General features: G+C 49.5%; 1 protein-coding gene across 3 annotated transcripts in view; it reads right to left on the bottom strand.

The window, feature by feature from the left end:
* Positions 1-518: 518 nt before the first annotated feature.
* The window catches only part of LOC143288287 (uncharacterized), a 112,396-nt gene continuing 89,289 nt past the window's right edge, over positions 519-23,625 (bottom strand). For 2 of the 3 annotated variants that reach the window (XM_076596634.1, XM_076596636.1), the window contains 8 exons: positions 22,278-22,700; positions 16,456-16,647; positions 14,920-15,151; positions 12,451-12,527; positions 11,689-11,797; positions 11,082-11,189; positions 8,213-8,409; positions 519-6,219 (listed from right to left, as the gene is read on the bottom strand). In XM_076596634.1, coding sequence (XP_076452749.1) covers positions 3,868-6,219; positions 8,213-8,409; positions 11,082-11,189; positions 11,689-11,797; positions 12,451-12,527; positions 14,920-15,151; positions 16,456-16,647; positions 22,278-22,700 — 3,690 coding nt within the window. In that variant the 3' untranslated portion in view covers positions 519-3,867. The remainder of the gene's footprint in view (positions 6,220-8,212; positions 8,410-11,081; positions 11,190-11,688; positions 11,798-12,450; positions 12,528-14,919; positions 15,152-16,455; positions 16,648-22,277; positions 22,701-23,625) is intronic. The other variant, XR_013056051.1, reaches the window with a different exon arrangement.

The following is a 23,625-nucleotide window of genomic DNA, read 5'->3' on the forward strand; positions in this document are numbered from 1 at the left end:
CTCATGTATCTGTCATAGATCTAATGTATCTGTCATAGACCCCTCTCTCTTAGATCTCATGTATCTGTCATAGACCCCTCTCTCTTAGATCTCATGTATCTGTCATAGACCCCTCTCTCAGATCTCATGTATCTGTCATAGACCCCTCTCTCTTAGATCTCATGTATCTGTCGTAGACCTCTCTCTTAGATCTCATGTATCTGTCGTAGACCCTTCTCTCTTAGATCTCATGTATCTGTCGTAGACCTCTCTCTTAGATCTCATGTATCTGTCATAGACCCTTCTCTCTTAGATCTCATGTATCTGTCATAGACCCCTCTCTTAGATCTCATGTATCTGTCATAGACCCTTCTCTCTTAGATCTCATGTATCTGTCGTAGACCCCTCTCTTAGATCTCATGTATCTGTCATAGACCCCTCTCTTAGATCCCATGTATCTGTCATAGACCCCTCTCTCTTAGATTTCATGTATCTGTCATAGACCCCTCTCTTAGATCTCATGTATATGTCATAGACCTCTCTCTCTTAGATCTCATGTATCTGTCATAGACCCCTCTGTCTTAGATCTCATGTATCTGTCATAGACCTCTCTCTTAGATCTCATGTATCTGTCATAGACCCCTCTTAGATCTCATGTATCTGTCGTACACCTCTCTCTTAGATCTCATGTATCTGTCATAGATCTAATGTATCTGTCATAGACCCCTCTCTTAGATCTCATGTATCTGTCATAGACCCCTCTCTCTTACATCTCATGTATCTGTCGTAGACCCCTCTCTCTTAGATCTCATGGATCTGTCATAGACCCCTCTCTCTTAGATCTCATGTATCTGTCATAGACCCCTCTCTTAGATCTCATGTATCTGTCATAGACCTCTCTCTTAGATCTTCATGTATCTGTCGTAGACCTATCTCTTAGATCTCATGTATCTGTCGTAGACCTCTCTCTCTTAGATTTCATGTATCTGTCATAGACACCTCTCTTAGATCTCATGTATCTGTCATAGACCCCTCTCTTAGATCTCATGTATCTGTCATAGACCTCTCTCTTAGATCTCATGTATCTGTCATAGACCTCTCTCTTAGATCTCATGTATCTGTCGTAGACCCCTCTCTCTTAGATCTCTTGTATCTGTCATAGACCCCTCTCTCTTAGATCTCATGTATATGTCATAGACCCCTCTCTCTTAGATCTCATGTATGTGTCATAGACCTCTCTCTTAGATCTCATGTATCTGTCATAGACCCCTCTCTCTTAGATCTCATGTATCTGTCATAGACCCCTCTCTCTTAGATCTCATGTATCTGTCGTAGACCCCTCTCTCTTAGATCTCTTGTATGTCATAGACCCCTCTCTCTTAGATCTCATGTATGTGTCAGAGACCCCTCTCTCTTAGATCTCATGTATCTGTCATAGACCCCTCTCTCTTAGATCTCATGTATGTGTCATAGACCTCTCTCTTAGATCTCATGTATGTGTCATAGACTCCTCTATCTTAGATCATCATGTATGTGTCATAGACCCCTCTATCTTAGATCTCATGTATGTGTCATAGACCCCTCTATCTTAGATCTCATGTATGTGTCATAGACCCCTTCTTTTAGATCTATCTACCCCCCTCCCCCCTTTCTCTACCTGTCCGTCGCGGACCCTGCTGTCTTAGATCTATCTTAGACCCCTCACAGGTATCAGACCCCTCTCTCTTACATCTTAGACCCCTCACATGTATCAGACCCCTTTCTCTTACATCTTAGACCCCTCACATGTATCAGACCCCTTTCTCTTACATCTTAGACCCCTCACATGTATCGGACCCCTTTCTCTTACATCTTAGACCCCTCACATGTATCAGACCCCTTTCTCTTATATCTTAGACCCCTCACATGTATCAGACCCCTTTCTCTTACATCTTAGACCCCTCACATTTATCAGACCCCTTTCTCTTACATCTTAGACCCCTCACAGGTATCAGACCCCTTTCTCTTACATCTTAGACCCCTCACATGTATCAGACCCCTTTCTCTTACATCTTAGACCCCTCACATGTATCAGACCCCTTTATCTAACGTATGCCACAGACCCCTCTCTCTTAGATCTATCTTAGAGCCCTTTAACATATTTGTGGTGGACCCTTCTCTTTTGGATCTATCTTAGAACCCCCCCCCCTCTCTCTCTTACGTAAATGTTGTAAACCCCTCTCTCTTAGATCTTTGTTACACCCCTCTCTCTCTTACGAATCTGTCGCGGAGCCCTTTTCTCAGATCTATCAAGGAATGCAGATGGAATCAAATAACTTGATAAGTAATTAAAAGAGTCAATCAAACTTTTCTGAACGTTTAGCAGTTAAAAAAAATCTTTTAAAAGGTAAACATTATGTGTACGTGGAGAGAGAGAGAGAGAGAGAAATGATGATGATGATGATGATATAACTCTACACACAGTAGCGAGGAGAGGGGAGGGGTGTGAATCCAGTTTCTTCTCTTATCTACCCGTTTCGGTTGTCGCGAATCTGCCTCCAGGATCGTTTTATCACGACATCAAAGACGTGACGTCACGTTCTGCATGTTCCGTGCAAGTTGTGTTAACGGGTTGTAAGATCTGGAACTCTACAGAATGGCAACATACTGCGCCAACTTGTCGTGGTAACGGGCTGTGAGATCTGGAACTCTACAGAATGGCGACATACTGCGCCAACTTGTCGTGGTAACGGGCTGTGAGATCTGGAACTCTACAGAATGGCGACATACTGCGCCAACTTGTGGTAACGGGCTGTCAGATCTGGAACTCTACAGAATGGCGACATACTGCGCCAACTTGTGGTAACGGGCTGTCAGATCTGGAACTCTACAGAATGGCGACATACTGCGCCAACTTGTGGTAACGGGCTGTGAGATCTGGAACGCTAATATTGGAATAGCGACATACTGTCAGAACTTGTCATTCTTCTCAGTCATACTGGACACAACTCTGCTCTAAATGACACCTACCACATCATTTGTTGTGGCACCTTCTACATCATTTGTTATGACACCTACCACATTAATTTTGTTATGACACATACCATCTTTCTTATGGCACGTACCATACTAGTGATCTTCCATACCTTTACAACATTTGTTCAGACACTCACCACATTTGTGATGACATGCCACATTTGTTATGAAACATATCACATTTCTATGACACATACCACATTTGTTATGACGTCATGATTTGCTAAGACATAGTACATAGTGTTATGACACATTGTGCATCATTTGTTGTGGTATATCACATCATTTGTCAGTTTCACCTCAAATTGTGTTTGCCATGGCTGCTGATCACCTTGTTCAAACTCTGGAGATCGCAGGAGAAACACGCACTGATGATCAATCTGCTGATCACCTTGTTCAAACTCTGTAGATCGCAGGAGAAACACGCACTGATGATCAATCTGCTGATCACCTGTCCAAACTGTGGAGATCGCAGGAGGAACACGCACTGATGATCAATCTGCTGATCACCTTGTTCAAACTCTGATCAGTCTCTCCATAGGCGGGAGGAGACCGCGTATGGTTGGAAACGTGACACTTGTGCACACAGCTGTTGGTCATGTGACCCTGTCTTTCCACCACGTGTCACGTGACTCTGTCTCCGCACATCCTATCAACTGTGTTCACAACAAGAGACAGTGGCTTTACTGTCACGTGGTCATTTTGTGAAGTCTATGTATGACACAGTGTCAAAACGTTAGCTTGTCTTTAAGAGATTCATATACACTATGTGGGCACACACACGCACACACACATGACGAACTCTCATCACCTGACGTTCACATGCACCCCCCTCTCCACCCCCCCCCCCCCCTCCACACACACACACACACATCAGCATTTGGACGACTGCAGCACGGCACTCTTGGCAATGGAGCGTCGCTCTTTGTCCAGGAAGAGAGGCAGGGCTTTGCTCACTTTCACTTTGTCCCCCACCTCATCCCCCGCCATCCCCTCACCATGCCTCATCTCTGACCCACCACTCCAGGGGCAGCTATGGTCCTGGGAGGCCTTGGGAGGCCCAGGGGGGGTATGGGGAGGCCTTGGGGAGGTAAGGGGAGGAGGCCCGGAGCAGTCATAGAAGGGACTGGCGGGGGAGAAGGGCAGCGCCACACAGCGCAGGGCCAGGCTGTCTGTGGAGGACCTCAAGGGGTGTCTGGGGGGGAGGGCGGGGGGAGTGCACAGGGACTGCCGGGCTGCCCTGTGACTGAGGCCTTGTGTCACACTGCTGTCATTCTCACCTCTGTCACTGACACCACTGCTGTCATCTTGACTTGTGTCACTGACACCACTGCTGTTGTTCTGACCTCTGTCACTGAAGGAAGACTTCAAGGTGTGGGCACCATCCCATGGTCTGTTGCTTACACCAGATTTGACACCACCTGCTTTATCAGCAACACCAGGTTTAAAGGAACCAACACCACCCTGTGGTTTGTCAGCAACACCAGGTTTGAAGGAACCACCACCCTGTGGTTTATCAGCCACTGGTGGTTTATAGGAGGCAGCATGGCCATGAGGTTTGCCAGCCACAGCAGGTTTAGACGTCAGTGAAGGGGCAGCACTCTGCACTTTGCCTTCCACCCCTCCCATTTCCCCCTTCTGGTTAGAAGCAGAGTGACTCACGTGTGATGGGTCAGATCGCCTCACAGTGTCTGAATCACTGCCAGGGTCAAGGTCAGTCCCCATTACTCTCCCCATCTTTCCTCCTCCCTCCTCAACACTGGTGTCACCGGACTCTGTTGCCTCGGAGTCAGAAAAGCTTACCTTCTTCCGACCCTGACCTTGACCTTGCAGGGAGCTAGGGGAGGAGGAGGAGGAGGTCCTGAGAATGGGGGAGACCTGGGGGCGGGGGGAGAGGTTGGGTGGATGTCTTGTCTTGCTCCCCACCTCCCCCAGAGGTCTGTAGATGAAGGAGCGGGTGGAGGAGGAGGAGGTGGAGTACTGAGAGCTCAGACTATTGGTGCTGTCGGGCCGACTCTGCAGGGCATAGGTCCGCACCAGGGGGGAGGGTGGCTTGGGGGGCTGGAGGGGCAGGGGGGAGGGTGGCTGGAGGGGCAGGGAGGAGGGGGAGGGGGGCTTGGCGAAGGCTCCGGCAGAGGTGTGGTTGACAAAGTCCTGGGTGAAGACTCCGCGGTCGGTGGGGTGGTGAGGCGGGGGGTGGACGCGAGCGGCGCCCTGGCTGTGCTCCGAGTGGTAGCCGCTGGACACACTGGACTGCAGGTTGCTGTCCGCACCTTCGCTGTTGTCTGAACAGATGCTGTTCTCTCCGCTCTGCCCCACAAACGACCCCCTGGCCCCACTGCCCCCACGCAGCAGGGTTGGGGAGGGGGAGTGGCGGGTGTAGGAGGGGGGGGCGGTGTAGGGGGGCGGGGCCATGGACTTGTGGTGGTCTGCCACAGACCGGTGACCCCGATTGGACGCCACCTCCAGGCCTGCAGGAGCAGTCTGGGGCTGACATCGGGGGGACTGCTGGGGGGGAGGAGGAGGAGGAGGAGGGGGATGGTGATGGTGACCCCCCTCCACAGGACCCCCTACCTTGTGTGGGTGTGGGAGGGGGCTGGGGTGGGAAGCAGCCTGTTGACGCAGGAGTCTGGAAGCGTCCTGGGAGCGGGCGGCACTGTGCCGCTGCAGCATCTCCACCTGGCTGCGCTGCGAGGCCACGTCGGCCAGCACCTTGAGGGCGATGTCCTGGGGGTCCAGCCCCACCATCCCCTCCTCACCCATGCCCCCGACACCTCCCTGCTCAGGGCTCCCTGATGGCGGCACGACGCTGCCGACGCTGAGGCGCTCAAAGTGCTGTCGGAGCTGTGACGCTGTGCGCACTGGCAGCTCCTGGCTGTCTCCGTCGTCATGGTGACCGGCCTGTGGGTCAAACACCTGCTCTGTCACCAGGTGCTCGGCGAACTTGACGCTCTTCATGGCCGGGTCCCCACTGCTGGAGCCTGGCCCGCTGGAGGCAGCACCGCCACCCATGTCGTACGACCTGACGCTGTCCGAGTCCTGCTGCGAGGGGGAGGAGAGGGGGGGGTCGGGGGACAGGGGGGTGTGGGGGGAGGGGGTGGGGCTGTCGGTGGTGGATGAACTGCTGCCATACAGAGAGCGGATCCGGTTCTGGTGGGACAGGTAGAGTGCCGGGTCCTGCTGGGGGGGCGAGCGGGGAGACACTGTGGGAGATAGCTGGTCGCCCTGGGGGACACACAACACAGCATGGGGTCATCACATGTCAACACTACACAGCATGAGGTCATCACATGTCAACACTACACAGCATGGGGTCATCACATGTCAACACACTACACAGCATGGGGTCATCACATGTCAACACACTACACAGCATGGGGTCATCACATGTCAACACTACACAGCATGGGGTCATCACATGTCAACACTACACAGCATGGGGTCATCACATGTCAACACACTACACACCATGGCGTCATCACATGTCAACACACTACACAGCATGGGGGGTCATCACATGTCAACACACAACACAGCATGGGGTCATCACATGTCAACACACAACACAGCATGGCGTCATCACATGTCAACACACAACACAGCATGGGGTCATCACATGTCAACACACTACACAGCATGGGGTCATCACATGTCAACACACTACACAGCATGGGGTCATCACATGTCAACACACTACACACCATGGTGTCATCACATGTCAACACACTACACACCAGGGGGTCATCACATGTCAACACACTACACACCATGGGGTCATCACATGTCAACACAACACAGCATGGGGTCACCACATGTCAACACACTACACAGCATGGGGTCATCACATGTCAACACACTACACACCAGGGGGTCATCACATGTCAACACACTACACAGCATGGGGTCATCACATGTCAACACAACACACCATGGGGTCATCACATGTCAACACACTACACAGCATGGCGTCATCACATGTCAACACTACACACCATGAGGTCATCACATGTCAACACACAACACACCATGGCGTTATCACATGTCAACACACTACACAGCACGGGGTCATCACATGTCAACACTACACAGCATGGGGTCATCACATGTCAACACTACACAGCATGGGGTCATCACATGTCAACACACTACACAGCATGGGGTCATCACATGTCAACACTACACACCAGGGGGTCATCACATGTAACACATTACACACCATCATCAACACACAACACAACATGGGATCATCACATGACACATGTCCTGCAATGAGCTATGACAGCTGATTTATCAGTCCTACAACATGTAGTCCAAAGGTGAATAAACTTGAACACAGCACAGTGCCAGTGTGTGCATGGAGTAGGAACATGACACTGTCAATGAATACATTCGTGAATGCATAGATCAGTAAATAAATGTTCAAATAAATATACAAACAATCAAAGAAACAGAACAGCAAACAATCCATCCAACGTGCAACACACATATGTAGGCCCAGCCAGGACTGACACACACATGTAGGCCCAGCCAGGACTGACACACACACACACATGTAGGGCCAGCCAGGACTGACACACACATGTAGGCCGAGCCAGGACTGACACACACATGTAGGCCAAGGACTGACACACACACATGTAGGCCCAGCCAGGACGGACACACACACATGTAGGCCCAGGACTGACACTCACATGTAGGCCCAACCAGGACTGACACACACATGTAGGCCCAGCCAGGACTGACACACACATGTAGGCCCAACCAGGACTGACACACACACATGTAGGCCCAGCCAGGACTGACACACACACATATATCAGGCCCAGGACTGACACACACACATGTAGGCCCAGGACTGACACACACATGTAGGCCCAGCCAGGACTGACACACACACATGTAGGCCCAGGACTGACACACACATGTAGGCCCAGCCAGGACTGACACACACATGTAGGCCGAGCCAGGACTGACACACACATGTAGGCCCAACCAGGACTGACACACACATGTAGGCCCAACCAGGACTGACACACACACATGTAGGCCCAGGACTGACACACACATGTAGGCCCAACCAGGACTGACACACACACATATATCAGGCCCAGGACTGACACACACACATATATCAGGCCCAGGACTGACACACACATATATCAGGCCCAGGACTGACACACAGGACTGACACACACATGCAGGCCCAGCCAGCACTGACCAGTGTCACCAAGGCGTGTCGCTGCCTCAGCTTCATCTGCTCCATCTCAGCGGGATTGAAGAGCGATCGCTTGGCACGGCCCATGGGAGAGAGAGGGGTGGGCGAGGTGAGGGAGGAGGGGGTGGAGGAGGCGGAGGACAGGGACTCCAGGGAGGATGAGTTGTCCACTGACAGCGTGCGGGGCGCGTCCTGTGTGTCTGTGCACAGAGGGTCAGGGGTCAGCCACATCACTCCAATCCACATCACACCACACCACAACACTCCACACCACATCACTCCACACCACACCACATCACTCCACACCACTCCACCCCACACCACACCACATCACTCCACTCCAAAATTCACCAAACTCCACACCACACTACACCACATCACTCCGCACTACACTACACCACATCACTCCACACCACACTACACTTCATCACTCCACACCACATCACTCCACACTACACCACATCACTCCACACTGCACTGCACCACATTACATCACTCCACACTGCACTGCACCACATCACTCCACACCGCACTGCACCACATCACTCCACACCGCACAGCACCACACCACACTACATCACTCCACACCGCACTGCACCACATCACTCCACACCGCACTACACCACATCACTCCACACTGCACCACATCACTCCACACCGCACAGCACCACACCACACCGCACTACACCACATCACTCCACACCGCACAGCACCACACCACAACACTTCACTACACCACATCACCCCACACTACACCACATAACTCTCCCACACTACACAACATCACCCCCCACTACACCACATAACTCCACATCATGCCATTTCACATCACTCCACACCAAATCACTGCACACCATACCAAAAATCATTTCAGTGTGTGGTGTGTGTGTGGTGTGTGAGTGGTGTGTGGTGTGTGTGTGCTGTGTGAGTGGTGTGTGCTGTGTGGTGTGTGAGTGGTGTGTGGTGTGTGTGTGCTGTGTGAGTGGTGTGTGCTGTGTGTGTGGTGTGTGTGTGGTGTGCTGTGTGAGTGGTGTGTGTGTGTGCTGTGTGTGTGGTGTGTGAGTGGTGTGTGTGTGTGGTGTGTGAGTGGTGTGTGTGTGTGCTGTGTGTGTGGTGTGTGTGTGGTGTGTGAGTGGTGTGTGTGTGTGGTGTGTGAGTGGTGTGTGTGTGCTGTGTGAGTGGTGTGTGGTGTGTGAGTGGTGTGTGTGTGTGTGTGGTGTGTGTGTGGTGTGTGAGTGGTGTGTGTGTGTGTGGTGTGTGAGTGGTGTGTGGTGTGTGAGTGGTGTGTGGTGTGTGAGTGGTGTGTGTGTGTGTGTGGTGTGTGAGTGGTGTGTGTGTGTGTGGTGTGTGAGTGGTGTGTGGTGTGTGTGTGCTGTGTGAGTGGTGTGTGGTGTGCTGTGTGAGTGGTGTGTGTGTGTGGTGTGTGTGTGGTGTGTGAGTGGTGTGTGTGTGAGTGGTGTGTGGTGTGTGTGTGTGTGCTGTGTGGTGTGTGCAGGGTGTGTGTGTGTGTGCTGTGTGTGTGTGTGCTGTGTGGTGTGTGAGTGGTGTGTGTGTGCTGTGTGGTGTGTGCTGTGTGTGTGCTGTGTGTGTGTGGTGTGTGGTGTGTGCTGTGTGTGTGGTGTGTGCTGTGTGAGTCATGTGTGCTGAGTGTGTGGTGTGTGCAGGGTGTGTGTGTGTGTGGTGTGTGTGTGCATGGTGTATGTGTGTGTGTGTGTGTGGTGTGTGTGTGCATGGTGTATGTGAGTGTGTGTGTGTGTGTGGTGTGTGCAGGGTGTGTGTGTATGGTGTGTGCTGTGTGAGTGGTGTGTGTCTGCGTGCAGGGTGTGTGTGGTGTGTTCGGTGTATGTGTGTGTGTGGTGTGTGAGTGAGTGGTGTATGATGTGTGTGTGTTTGTGTGATAAGTTTGAGTGGTATGTGCGGTATGAGCAGTGTGTGGTGTGAACTGGGTGAGTGGTGTGTGTGTGTGAGAGGTGTGTGTGTGTGTGCGCGCGTGTGTTAGTGGTGTGTGTGAGTGGTGTGTGCGATGTGTGTGAATGAGCAGTGTGAGTGGTGTGTGTGAGTGGTGTGTGCGATGTGTGTGAATGAGCAGTGTGAGCGGTGTGTGTGAGCGGTGTGTGCAATGTGTGTGAATGAGCGGTGTGTGCGATGTGTGTGAATGAGCAGTGTGAGCGGTGTCTGTGAGTGATGTGTGTGAATGAGCAGTGTGAGCGGTGTATGTGAGCGGTGTGTGTGAATGAGCAGTGTGAGCGGTGTGTGTGTGCGATGTTTGTGAATGAGCAGTGTGAGCGGTGTATGTGAGCGGTGTGTGTGAATGAGCAGTGTGAGCGGTGTGTGCCATGTGTGTGAATGAGCAGTGTGATCGGTGTGTGTGAGTGGTGTGTGCGATGTATGTGAATGAGCAGTGTGAGCGGTGTGTGTGAGCGGTGTGCGCCATGTGTGTAAATGAGCAGTGTGATCGGTGTGTGTGAGCGGTGTGTGCGATGTGTGTGAATGAGCGGTGTATGTGAGCGGTGTGTGCGATGTGTGTGAATGAGCAGTGTGATCGGTGTGTGTGAGCGGTGTGTGCGATGTGTGTGAATGAGCAGTGTGAGCGGTGTGTGTGTGCGATGTGTGTGAATGAGCAGTGTGAGCGGTGTGTGTGAGCAGTGTGTGTGAGCGGTGTGTGCGATGTGTGTGAATGAGCAGTGTGATCGGTGTGTGTGAGCGGTGTGTGTGAATGAGCAGTGTGAGCGGTGTGTGTGAGCGGTGTGTGCGATGTGTGTGAATGAGCAGTGTGAGCGGTGTATGTGAGCGGTGTATGTGAGCGGTGTGTGCGATGTGTGTGAATGAGCAGTGTGAGCGGTGTGTGTGAGCGGTGTGTGCGAGTCCTCACTGAAGACAGCCACCAGGGCCTGTAGAGCGAACTGCAGGTGACGCCGCACGGCCTGTTTGCTGAGGCGTAGAGTCACGTTCTCTGCTCCCACCGCCACCAGGTCCAGACCTGCAACACACAGCACAGCACGTCACACACAGCACATCACACACAGCACAGCACATCACACACAGCACATCACACACAGCATGTCACACACAGCGCAGCACGTCACACACAGCACGTCACACACAGCATGTCACATACAGCACAGCATGTCACACACAGCACGTGACAAACACAGCACAGCACGTCACACACAGCACAGCACGTCAAACACAGCACACCACGTCACACACAGCACAACACGTCACACACCGCACAGCACGTTAAACACAGCACAGCACGTCATGCACTGCACAACATGTCACACACAGCACAGCACAGCACGTCACACACACAGCACAGCACGTCAGCATGTCACACACACAGCTCAGCATGTCACACACACACAGACAGATGCACAGACAGTGGGCAGTGTGGGAACGTATGACACAAACACACAGACATACAGACAGACTGACAGACAGACAGACAGACACACACACACACACAGAGGAAAGCTTACCAAGGGAGGCCAGAAACTCATGACAGCCCGACACGTGCCAAAGCTGCACGTTGAACATCATGTCGATCCCTCCTTCCTTAGCTGATAACTTGCTCAGGATTTCACGCATCTGCACACACACACACACACACACACACAGCAGACACACACACAGACACACACAGCAGACACACACACAGAGCAGACACACAGCACACAGACAGAAAGACAAACACACATCAGTCAGTCAGACTGGCAGCACATGTCAGGGACAGTGTGTGACTGCAGTGCCTTCATCCCACCAGCTGTCAATCATCAGCTGTCACGTCATCACCCCAGCTGTCAATCATCAGCTGCCAATCATTCCCACAGCTGTCAATCATCCCTACAGCTGTCAATCATCAGCTGTCACGTCATCACCCCAGCTGTCAATCATTAGCTGCCAATCATTCCCACAGCTGTCAATCATCCCCCCAGCTGTCAATCATCAGCTGTCAATCATCCCCCCAGCTGTCAGTTATTAGCTGTCAATCACCCCATAGCTGTCAATCATCCCCCACCAGCTGTCAATCATCCCCCCTGCTGTCAATCATCAGCTGTCAATCATCCCCCCAGCTGTCAATCATCCCCACAGCTGTCAGTTGTCAGCTGTCAATCATCCCCACAGCTGACAAATTAACCCCTCCCATATAATCAACACAGAAACATCACCGTATTAACCCTCCCATATAATCAAGTGTGTGTGTGTGTGTGTGTGTGTGTGTGTGTGTGTGAGTGACTGACCCCCTGTATCAACGCCTCCCCCACGGCCTGGTTGATGATGAACTTGGACAGCGCCGTCACGGAGCTGGGGGGTAAACCTGGCATCATACACATCATGCCCCATCACACATCATGCCACATACCACATCATGCCACATTATACATTAAATGCCGTCACGGAGCTGGGGGGTAAACCTGGCATCATACACATCATGCCCCATCACACATCATGCCACATACCACATCATGCCACATTATACATTAAATGCCGTCATGGAGCTGGGGGGTAAACCTGGCATCATACACATCATGCCCCATCACATCACACATCATGCCACATCACACATTAACTTTTTAAAGTTAAAAGCTGTCACTGAGCTGGGGGGTAAACCTGGCATCATACACATCATGCCACATCACACATCATGCCACATCACATCACACTACATCACATCACACATCATGCCACATCACACATTAAAAGCTGTCACTGAGCTGGGGGTAGACCTGGCATCATACACATGCCACACACATTATACCACATCACACATCTTGACACATTACACATCATGCCACATTATACATTAAATGCCATCACTAAGCGGGGGTAGACCTGGCATCATACACATCATGCCACATCACACATGCCACATCATGCCCGATACCACATCATGCCCCATCACACATCATGCCACATACCACACATACTACCACATCACACCCACCCCATCACACATCATGCCACATCACACATGCCACACACCACATCATACCACATAACAATGACCCATCGCACATCATGCCCCATCACACCACCACACCACACACCTGTCACATACCACACCACATACCTGTCACATCATACCACACCACACACCTGTCACATCATACCACATCATACCACACACCTGTCACATACCACACACCTGTCACATCATACCACACCACAGACCTGTCACATCACACCACATAATACCACACACCTGTCACATCATACCACATCATACCACACACCTGTCACATCATACCACACCACAGACCTGTCACATCACACCACATAATACCACACACCTGTCATATCATACCACACCACACACCTGTCACATCATACCACATCACACACGTCACATCGTACCACATCATACACCTGTCACATCATACCACACCACACACCTGTCACATCATACCACATCACACATGTCACATCGTACCACATCATACACCTGTCACATCATACTACACCACACACCTTTCACATATCACACATCATACCACACCACACCTGTCACATCATATCACACATCATACCACATCATACACCTGTCACATCATACCACACCACACACCTGTCACTCACATCATACCACATCACACATGTATCACATCATACCACACCACATTATACACACTACTTCAAACAAATTCACATGATATACTTGTTGCACCGTACCACATCACACATACATCTGCCATATATGACATCACACAAACATGCCGCATGCCACACATACCACACCACACAGTATACACTTGCCACATCATACATAACTAACCTGCCACACCATACCACATCAATATCTGACACATTACACAATATACACTAGGCATCATTCCACACCACATATATACCTGCCACATCATACCACATCACATACACCTGAAATACCACCCAACATGACCCAGTAAACACCTCCCACATCATAACTACATCACACACATCTGATTCATCATACCACATCACTCACATTACAAACCCACAACATCCTACACTCCTCTGAAAACATGCCACGTCATACAATATGACACATGATAAAGCTGCACCATCGTATGAACATCGTATGAAAATCAACCACATCATAACATCATAAACCTGTCAAATCATGTCTTGACTTAAAAAAAAACAAAAAAACCCAAAAAACCAACCCTGATGACACTGACCTTTCAATAACCCAGATGACATTCACCTTTCAATAACCTGGTGACACTGACCTTTCAACCAGATGACATTCACCTTTCAATAACCCTGACACTGACATTCACCTTTCAATAACCCTGATGACATTGACCTCTCAATAACCCTCACACTGACCTTTCAGTAACCCTGACATTGATCTTTCAATCACCCTGATGACACTGACCTTTCAATAACCCTGACATTGACCTTCCAATAACCCTGAAGACACTGACCTTCCAACAACCCTGATCATACTGGCCTTTCAATAACCCTGACATTGACCTTCCAATAACCCTGAAGACACTGACCTTCCAACAACCCTGATCATACTGGCCTTTCAATAACCCTGATGACACTGACCCTTCAATACCCCTGATGACATTTGACCTTTCAATAAACTTGACATTGACCTTTCAATACCCTTGATGACATTGACCTTTGAATACCCCTGATGACCTGGATGTACACTACAGTATACAGTGTGCTCCCCCCCCCCCCCCCCCCCCCCCCCCCAAGGGGTTCATATCCCGCCCTACCCAGCAGGGCCTGCAGACTGGCGGAGGCCTGGGTCAGGCGGTCCGCAGGGTCAGACTGAGGGAAGAAGACGGCAGGGGGCAGACCGGCCGTGGCGGGTTCGAACCTGAACCCCACAGCCTGCAGCAGCTCCTTCCAGCCTACCACCCCTCCCACCTTGTTCTCGATGCTCTGAACTGTGGTGTACATGGGGTTACGTGCCCCTTGCTGGATCCGCTGCAACGACTTCTCCATCTGGAAGACACATAGCAAGACACATCACAACATCTGAAAGACACATCTCATGCAAGACACCGCACACATTTACAAAACACTGCACACATCTGCAAGACACATCGCACACATCTGGAGGACACACCGCACACATCTGGAAGTCACTGCACACTTGGAAGACACCGCACACATCCGCAAGACATCACACACATCTGCAAGACACACCGCACACATCTGCAAGATGTAGCACACACCTGGAAGGCACACCGCACACATCTGCAAGATGTAGCACACACCTGGAAGACACATCACACACATCTGCAAGATACATTGCACACACCTGAAAGACACATCTGGAGGACACATAGCACACATCTGGAAGTCATTGCACACATGGAAGACATAACACACATCTGGAAGACACCGCACACATCTGCAAGACACATCGCACGCATATGAAAGACATCGCACAATATTCAATGTGTCTTGTTGTAAGGGCTGTCAATGCAGAAAATAAAGCGTGCCTGGACGTATCTAGCCCGATCCATCATGCTGGCAGAATGTACAGTTTTCTGATGGACTGTGTGGGCACGTGAGGTCAGCAACGTTGCTGTGTGCCCAGTGCTTCAGGGACTGTGTGGGCACGTGAGGTTAGCAACGTTGCTGTGTGCCCAGTGCTTCATGGACTGTGTGGGCATGTGAGGTCAGCAACGTTGCTGTGTGCCCAGTGCTTCAGGGACTGTGTGGGCATGTGAGGTCAGCAACGTTGCTGTGTGCCCAGTGCTTCATGGACTGTGTGGGCATGTGAGGTCAGCAACGTTGCTGCTTCATTGACTGTGTGGGCATGTGAGGTCAGCAACGTTGCTGTGTGCCCAGTGCTTCATGGACTGTGTGGGCACATGAGGTCAGCAACGTTGCTGTGTGCCCAGTGCTTCATTGCCTGTGGGGGCACGTGAGGTCAGCAACGTTGCTGTGTGCCCAGTGCTTCAGGGACTGTGTGGGCATGTGAGGTCAGCAACGTTGCTGTGTGCCCAGTGCTTCAGGGACTGTGTGGGCACGTGAGGTCAGCAACGTTGCTGTGTGCCCAAGGCTTCACTTCATCACCGCTGCTGGTTGCCAACAACAGGCAGCCAAGTTGACAGACACAACACACAGACAGACAGATAGGCAGACAAACAGAGAGAGACAGGCAGACAGACAGGCTGGTAGGCAGACATACATACATACATACAGACAAAACACAGAGACAGACAGACAGACAGCCAGAACACAGAGACAGACAAACAGGCAGGCAGACAGACAGAACGACAGACAGACAGACAGACCAGGTGCAGCAGAACCCTCATGGTCTCCCTGCTGATGGTGGGTGACTGCAGGATCTGTGACAGAGCGTATCCCATCAGGGCCACCTTGCTGGACAGGCTCACGTCCTGACCCACCACCACCCACCCACCCCAGTTGGCCGGGTGGGAAAACTGTTTGCTGCTCTGCACTGTCTTCACTGCTTTGCTCAGGGCCTGTACACCACACACCACAGTGCATTACACTGTACTATCACTACACACTGTCTCTACACACCACACAGTGCACTGTCTCTACACACCACACAGTGCACTCTCTCTACACACCACACAGTGCACTACACTGTACTATCTCTACACACCACACAGTGTACTGTCTCTACACACCACACAGTGCACTGTCTCTACACACCACACAGTGCACTGTCTCTACACACCACACAGTGCACTACACTGTACTATCTCTACACACCACACAGTGCACTGTCTCTACACACCACACAGTGCACTACACTGTACTATCTCTACACACCACACAGTGCACTCTCTCTACACACCACACATTGCACTACACTGTACTATCTCTACACACCACACAGTGCACTATCTCTACACACCACACAGTGCACTCTCTCTACACACCACACAGTGCACTACACTGTACTATCTCTACACACCACACAGTGCACTCTCTCTACACACCACACATTGCACTACACTGTACTATCTCTACACACCACACAGTGCACTCTCTCTACACACCACACAGTGCACTCTCTCTACACACCACACAGTGCACTGTCTCTACACACCACACACTGCACTACACTGTACTATCTCTACACACCACACAGTGCACTACACTGTACTATCTCTACACACCACACACAGTGCACTCTCTCTACACACCACACATTGCACTACACTGTACTATCTCTACACACCACACAGTGCACTCTCTCTACACACCACACACTGCACTACACTGTACTATCTCTACACACCACACACAGTGCACTCTCTCTACACACCACACACTGCACTACACTGTACTTCTCTACACACCACACAGTGCACTGTCTCTACACACCACACACTGCACTACACTGTACTATCTCTACACACCACACAGTGCACTCTCTCTACACACCACACAGTGCACTACACTGTACTATCTCTACACACCACACACAGTGCACTCTCTCTACACACCACACAGTGCACTCTCTCTACACACCACACAGTGCACTACACTGTACTATCTCTACACACCACACATTGCACTACACTGTACTATCTCTACACACCACACAGTGCACTCTCTCTACACACCACACAGTGCACTCTCTCTACACACCACACATTGCACTACACTGTACTATCTCTACACACCACACAGTGCACTCTCTCTACACACCACACAGTGCACTCTCTCTACACACCACACAGTGCACTACACTGTACTATCTCTACACACCACACAGTGCACTCTCTCTACACACCACACAGTGCACTCTCTCTACACACCACACATTGCACTACACTGCACTCTCTCTACACACCACACAGTGCACTCTCTCTACACACCACACAGTGCACTGTCTCTACACACCACACAGTGCACTACACTGTACTATCTCTACACACCACACAGTGCACTACACTGTACTATCTCTACACACCACACAGTGCACTCTCTCTACACACCACACATTGCACTACACTGTACTATCTCTACACACCACACAGTGCACTCTCTCTACACACCACACAGTGCACTACACTGTACTATCTCTACACACCACACAGTGCACTCTCTCTACACACCACACATTGCACTACACTGTACTATCTCTACACACCACACAGTGCACTACACTGTACTATCTCTACACACCACACAGTGCACTGTCTCTACACACCACACAGTGCACTACACTGTACTATCTCTACACACCACACATTGCACTACACTGTACTATCTCTACACACCACACATTGCACTACACTGTACTATCTCTACACACCACACAGTGCACTCTCTCTACACACCACACAGTGCACTCTCTCTACACACCACACACTGCACTGTCTCTACACACCACACAGTGCACTACACTGTACTATCTCTACACACCACACAGTGCACTCTCTCTACACACCACACAGTGCACTACACTGTACTATCTCTACACACCACACAGTGCACTCTCTCTACACACCACACACTGCACTGTCTCTACACACCACACAGTGCACTACACTGTACTATCTCTACACACCACACAGTGCACTACACTGTACTATCTCTACACACCACACAGTGCACTCTCTCTACACACCACACAGTGCACTCTCTCTACACACCACACAGTGCACTACACTGTACTATCTCTACACACCACACATTGCACTACACTGTACTATCTCTACACACCACACAGTGCACTCTCTCTACACACCACACAGTGCACTCTCTCTACACACCACACAGTGCACTCTCTCTACACACCACACAGTGCACTCTCTCTACACACCACACAGTGCACTGTCTCTACACACCACACAGTGCACTACACTGTACTATCTCTACACACCACACAGTGCACTCTCTCTACACACCACACATTGCACTACACTGTACTATCTCTACACACCACACAGTGCACTCTCTCTACACACCACACAGTGCACTCTCTCTACACACCACACAGTGCACTGTCTCTACACACCACACAGTGCACTGTCTCTACACACCACACACTGCACTACACTGTACTATCTCTACACACCACACAGTGCACTCTCTCTACACACCACACAGTGCACTACACTGTACTATCTCTACACACCACACAGTTCACTCTCTCTACACACCACACATTGCACTACACTGTACTATCTCTACACACCACACAGTGCACTACACTGTACTATCTCTACACACCACACAGTGCACTCTCTCTACACACCACACAGTGCACTGTCTCTACACACCACACAGTGCACTACACTGTACTATCTCTACACACCACACAGTGCACTGTCTCTACACACCACACACTGCACTACACTGTACTATCTCTACACACCACACAGTGCACTCTCTCTACACACCACACAGTGCACTGTCTCTACACACCACACAGTGCACTACACTGTACTATCTCTACACACCACACAGTTCACTCTCTCTACACACCACACATTGCACTACACTGTACTATCTCTACACACCACACAGTGCACTCTCTCTACACACCACACAGTGCACTGTCTCTACACACCACACAGTGCACTACACTGTACTATCTCTACACACCACACAGTGCACTCTCTCTACACACCACACAGTGCACTGTCTCTACACACCACACAGTGCACTACACTGTACTATCTCTACACACCACACAGTGCACTCTCTCTACACACCACACAGTGCACTACACTGTACTATCTCTACACACCACACACTGCACTACACTGTACTATCTCTACACACCACACAGTGCACTCTCTCTACACACCACACATTGCACTACACTGTACTATCTCTACACACCACACAGTGCACTACACTGTACTATCTCTACACACCACACACAGTGCACTCTCTCTACACACCACACAGTGCACTACACTGTACTATCTCTACACACCACACAGTGCACTACACTGTACTATCTCTACACACCACACACAGTGCACTACACTGTACTATCTCTACACACCACACAGTGCAACACACTGTACTATGACACAAACAAGACATATGAATCACAGTCACTTGACGTGAACATATAAAAGACATTAAATGCAGAAATGCTAAGTTGATGTAAACCTGTCATACATTACCCACAGTCATGTACATGTAATGATCACCTTATTTAACTGTCATTCAGTATAAATACAAGAAGAACAGGAAATGCTTTAAAATACAAAGTTCATATGAATGATTTATACAATAATCACAAATTAACAAATGTGATAAACTTTAAAATACAGAAAGAGAACAGACATGAATATCATATTATGTTTAAAACAAGGATGTACATGATTAAAATCTGGACTATGTTTAAAACAAGGATGTACATGATTAAAATCTGGACTATGTTTAAAACAAGGATGTACATGATTAAAATCTGGACTATGTTTAAAACAAGGATGTACATGATTAAAATCTGGACTATGTTTAAAACAAGGATGTACATGATTAAAATCTGGCTATTTAACACTATTTTGAAGGAATATACAGTATATAATTAGTGTAAACTTGCATGCATGCATGTCTATTCTTTCTTGTGAGTGTACTAAAAAGATCATTTGTAAACATGTCTATTTTTTCTTGTGAGTGCATTAAAAAGACCTATTGCATGTATATTTTTTTCTTGTGAAGGCATTAAGATCTATTGCATGTCTATTATTTTCTTGTGGGTGCATTAAAAAGATCTATTGCATGTCTATTATTTTCTTGTGGGTGCATTAAAAAGACCTATTGCATGTCTATTATTTTCTTGTGGGTGCATTAAAAAGACCTATTGCATGTCTATTATTTTCTTGTGGGTGCATTAAAAAGACCTATTGCATGTCTATTATTTTCTTGTGGGTGCATTAAAAAGATCTATTGCATGTCTATTATTTTCTTGTGAGTGCAATATAAAGACCTATTGCATGTATATTTTTTTCTTGTGGGTGCATTAAAAAGATTGGAAGGAGTACAGGTGGCAGAATGGTAAAGACACTGATCTGCCAATACACAGAGTACACTGATCTGCCAATACACAGAGTACACAGAGTACACTGATCTGCCAATACACAGAGTACACTGATCTGCCAATACACAGAGTACACTGATCTGCCAATACACAGAGTACACTGATCTGCCAGTACACAGAGTACACTGATCTGCCAATACACAGAGTACACTGATTTGCCAATACACAGAGTACACTGATCTGCCAATACACAGAGTACACTGATCTGCCAATACACAGAGTCCATGAGGGTCTGGGATCAAATCCTGCTCTTGCGTTTTTTCCCCAAGTTTGACTGGAAAATCAAACTGAGTGTCTAGTCATTTGGATGAGATGACAAGCAGAGGTCCCATGTGCAACATGCACACGACACACAACAAAAAGATGTGTACTAATTTCCTGTGAGAGCAGCAAAACGATGTGTACTAATTTCCTGTGAGAGCAGCAAAACGATGTGTACTAATTTCCTGTGAGAGCAGCAAAACGGTATGTACTATTTTTCTGTGACAGCAGCAAAACGATGTGTACTAATTTCCTGTGAGAGCAGCAAAACGGTATGTACTATTTTTCTGTGACAGCAGCAAAACGATGTGTACTAATTTCCTGTGAGAGCAGCAAAACGGTATGTACTATTTTTCTGTGACAGCAGCAAAAACAGGTGTTCTATTTTGCTTTGAGAGCAGCAAAAAGATGTGTGATGTTCCTGTGACAGTGGCAAAAAGGTGAGTTCTATTTTCCTTTGAGAGCAGCAAAAAGCTGTGTGAAGATGTGTACTATATTCCTGTGAGAATGGCAAAAAGATGTGTGATGTGTTCCTGTCAGAGTGGCAAAAAGATGTGTACTATTTTCCAGTCAGAGCGGCAAAAGGATGTGTGATGTTCCTGTGAGAGCGGCAAAAAGTTGTGTACTATTTTCCTGTGAGAGCGGCAAAAAGATGTGCAATATTTTCCTGTGACAATGGCAAAAAGATGTGTACTATTTTCCTGTGAGAGAGTGGCAAAAAGATGTGTACTATTTCCAGTGAGAGTGGCAAAAAGATGTGTACTATCTTCCTGTGAGAGCAGCAAAAAGGCACCGCAGCCCCGCCCCCACCTGAGTAACGGGCAGCCCGTCCTGAAGAGCTCCGTATAACGTCCTCATCAGCAGTTTGGACGCCGAGTCTGGCACAGGCCAAAGGGAGAGCAGCACGCACTGGGCCCCGGCTGACAGCAAGGCCCGCGTGAGCCCAACCACACCGTCCGTGTTGACGCGGCCGGCGCGGTCGTCGGTGTAGGCTGAGTTGAGGACGACGAGCTTGGCGTGCAGTCTGAGGTGCAGGATGTCAGCGGCTGTCAGCAGGTACTCGGACAGTGCTGGGGCCCCACCCAGCGTGCTGACGTCACTTCCGCTATCGTCACTGTCCAGCAGGGGGAAGGGTGGGGCCGTGCTGGGGGTCGTGCCGCTGAACTCACTGGGCGACAGCACGATGGAAGACAGCTTCCACGAGATGTGGGCTGCGAAGTGGATCACCTCCACCTGGGGGACATCAAGCAACATGGGTCAGTGGGGTCATCAGGGTCATCTGGCAACATGGGTCAGTGGGGTCATCAGGGTCATCTGGCAACATGGGTCAGTGGGGTCATCTGGCAACAAGGGTCAGTGGGCTCATCAGGGTCATCGGGCACAACGGGGTCATCGGGTAACACGGGTCAGGGCTAGAGCAGGCAAAAAACACTGCCAGTCAATACAGGTCTTTACCATCATCACTCACCGTCAGCTGATGTACAAAATCCCACTCTGACAGTCCAACACATCCACGATTACTCACACAGATTAGTGACCAAAAAAGAAGAAAAACAAAAAAATTGGATCTTCACTGGGGCGATGTATTCTCCCTCAAGAGAGCGGCCAAATTTTGTACCTAGAGATCTCTTGTGTACATAGAAATCTCCTGTGACAAAACGTATTACAACCCAATACCACAGTACACTACATCACACTACATTACACCACACCTCACAACACTATATGACATCACACTTCATTGTATTGCACTGCACTGCATCAGACTACACTACATCAGACACTGCACAATACTACACTACATCAGACTGCACAACACTACACGACATCAGACACTGCACAATACTACACTACATCACACTGCACAACACTACACTACATCACACTGCACAACACTACATCAGACACTGCACAATACTACACTACATCACACTGCACAACACTACATCAGACACTGCACAACACTACACTACATCACACTGCACAACACTACACTACATCACACTACACTACATCACACTACACTACATCAGACTGCACAACACTACACTACATCAGACACTGCACAACACTACACTACATCACACTGCACAACACAACACTACATCACACTGCACAACACTACATCAGACACTGCACAACACTACACTACATCACA

The sequence above is a fragment of the Babylonia areolata genome, chromosome 12, assembly GCF_041734735.1.
Source record: "Babylonia areolata isolate BAREFJ2019XMU chromosome 12, ASM4173473v1, whole genome shotgun sequence".
Taxonomy (NCBI): domain Eukaryota; kingdom Metazoa; phylum Mollusca; class Gastropoda; order Neogastropoda; family Buccinidae; genus Babylonia; species Babylonia areolata.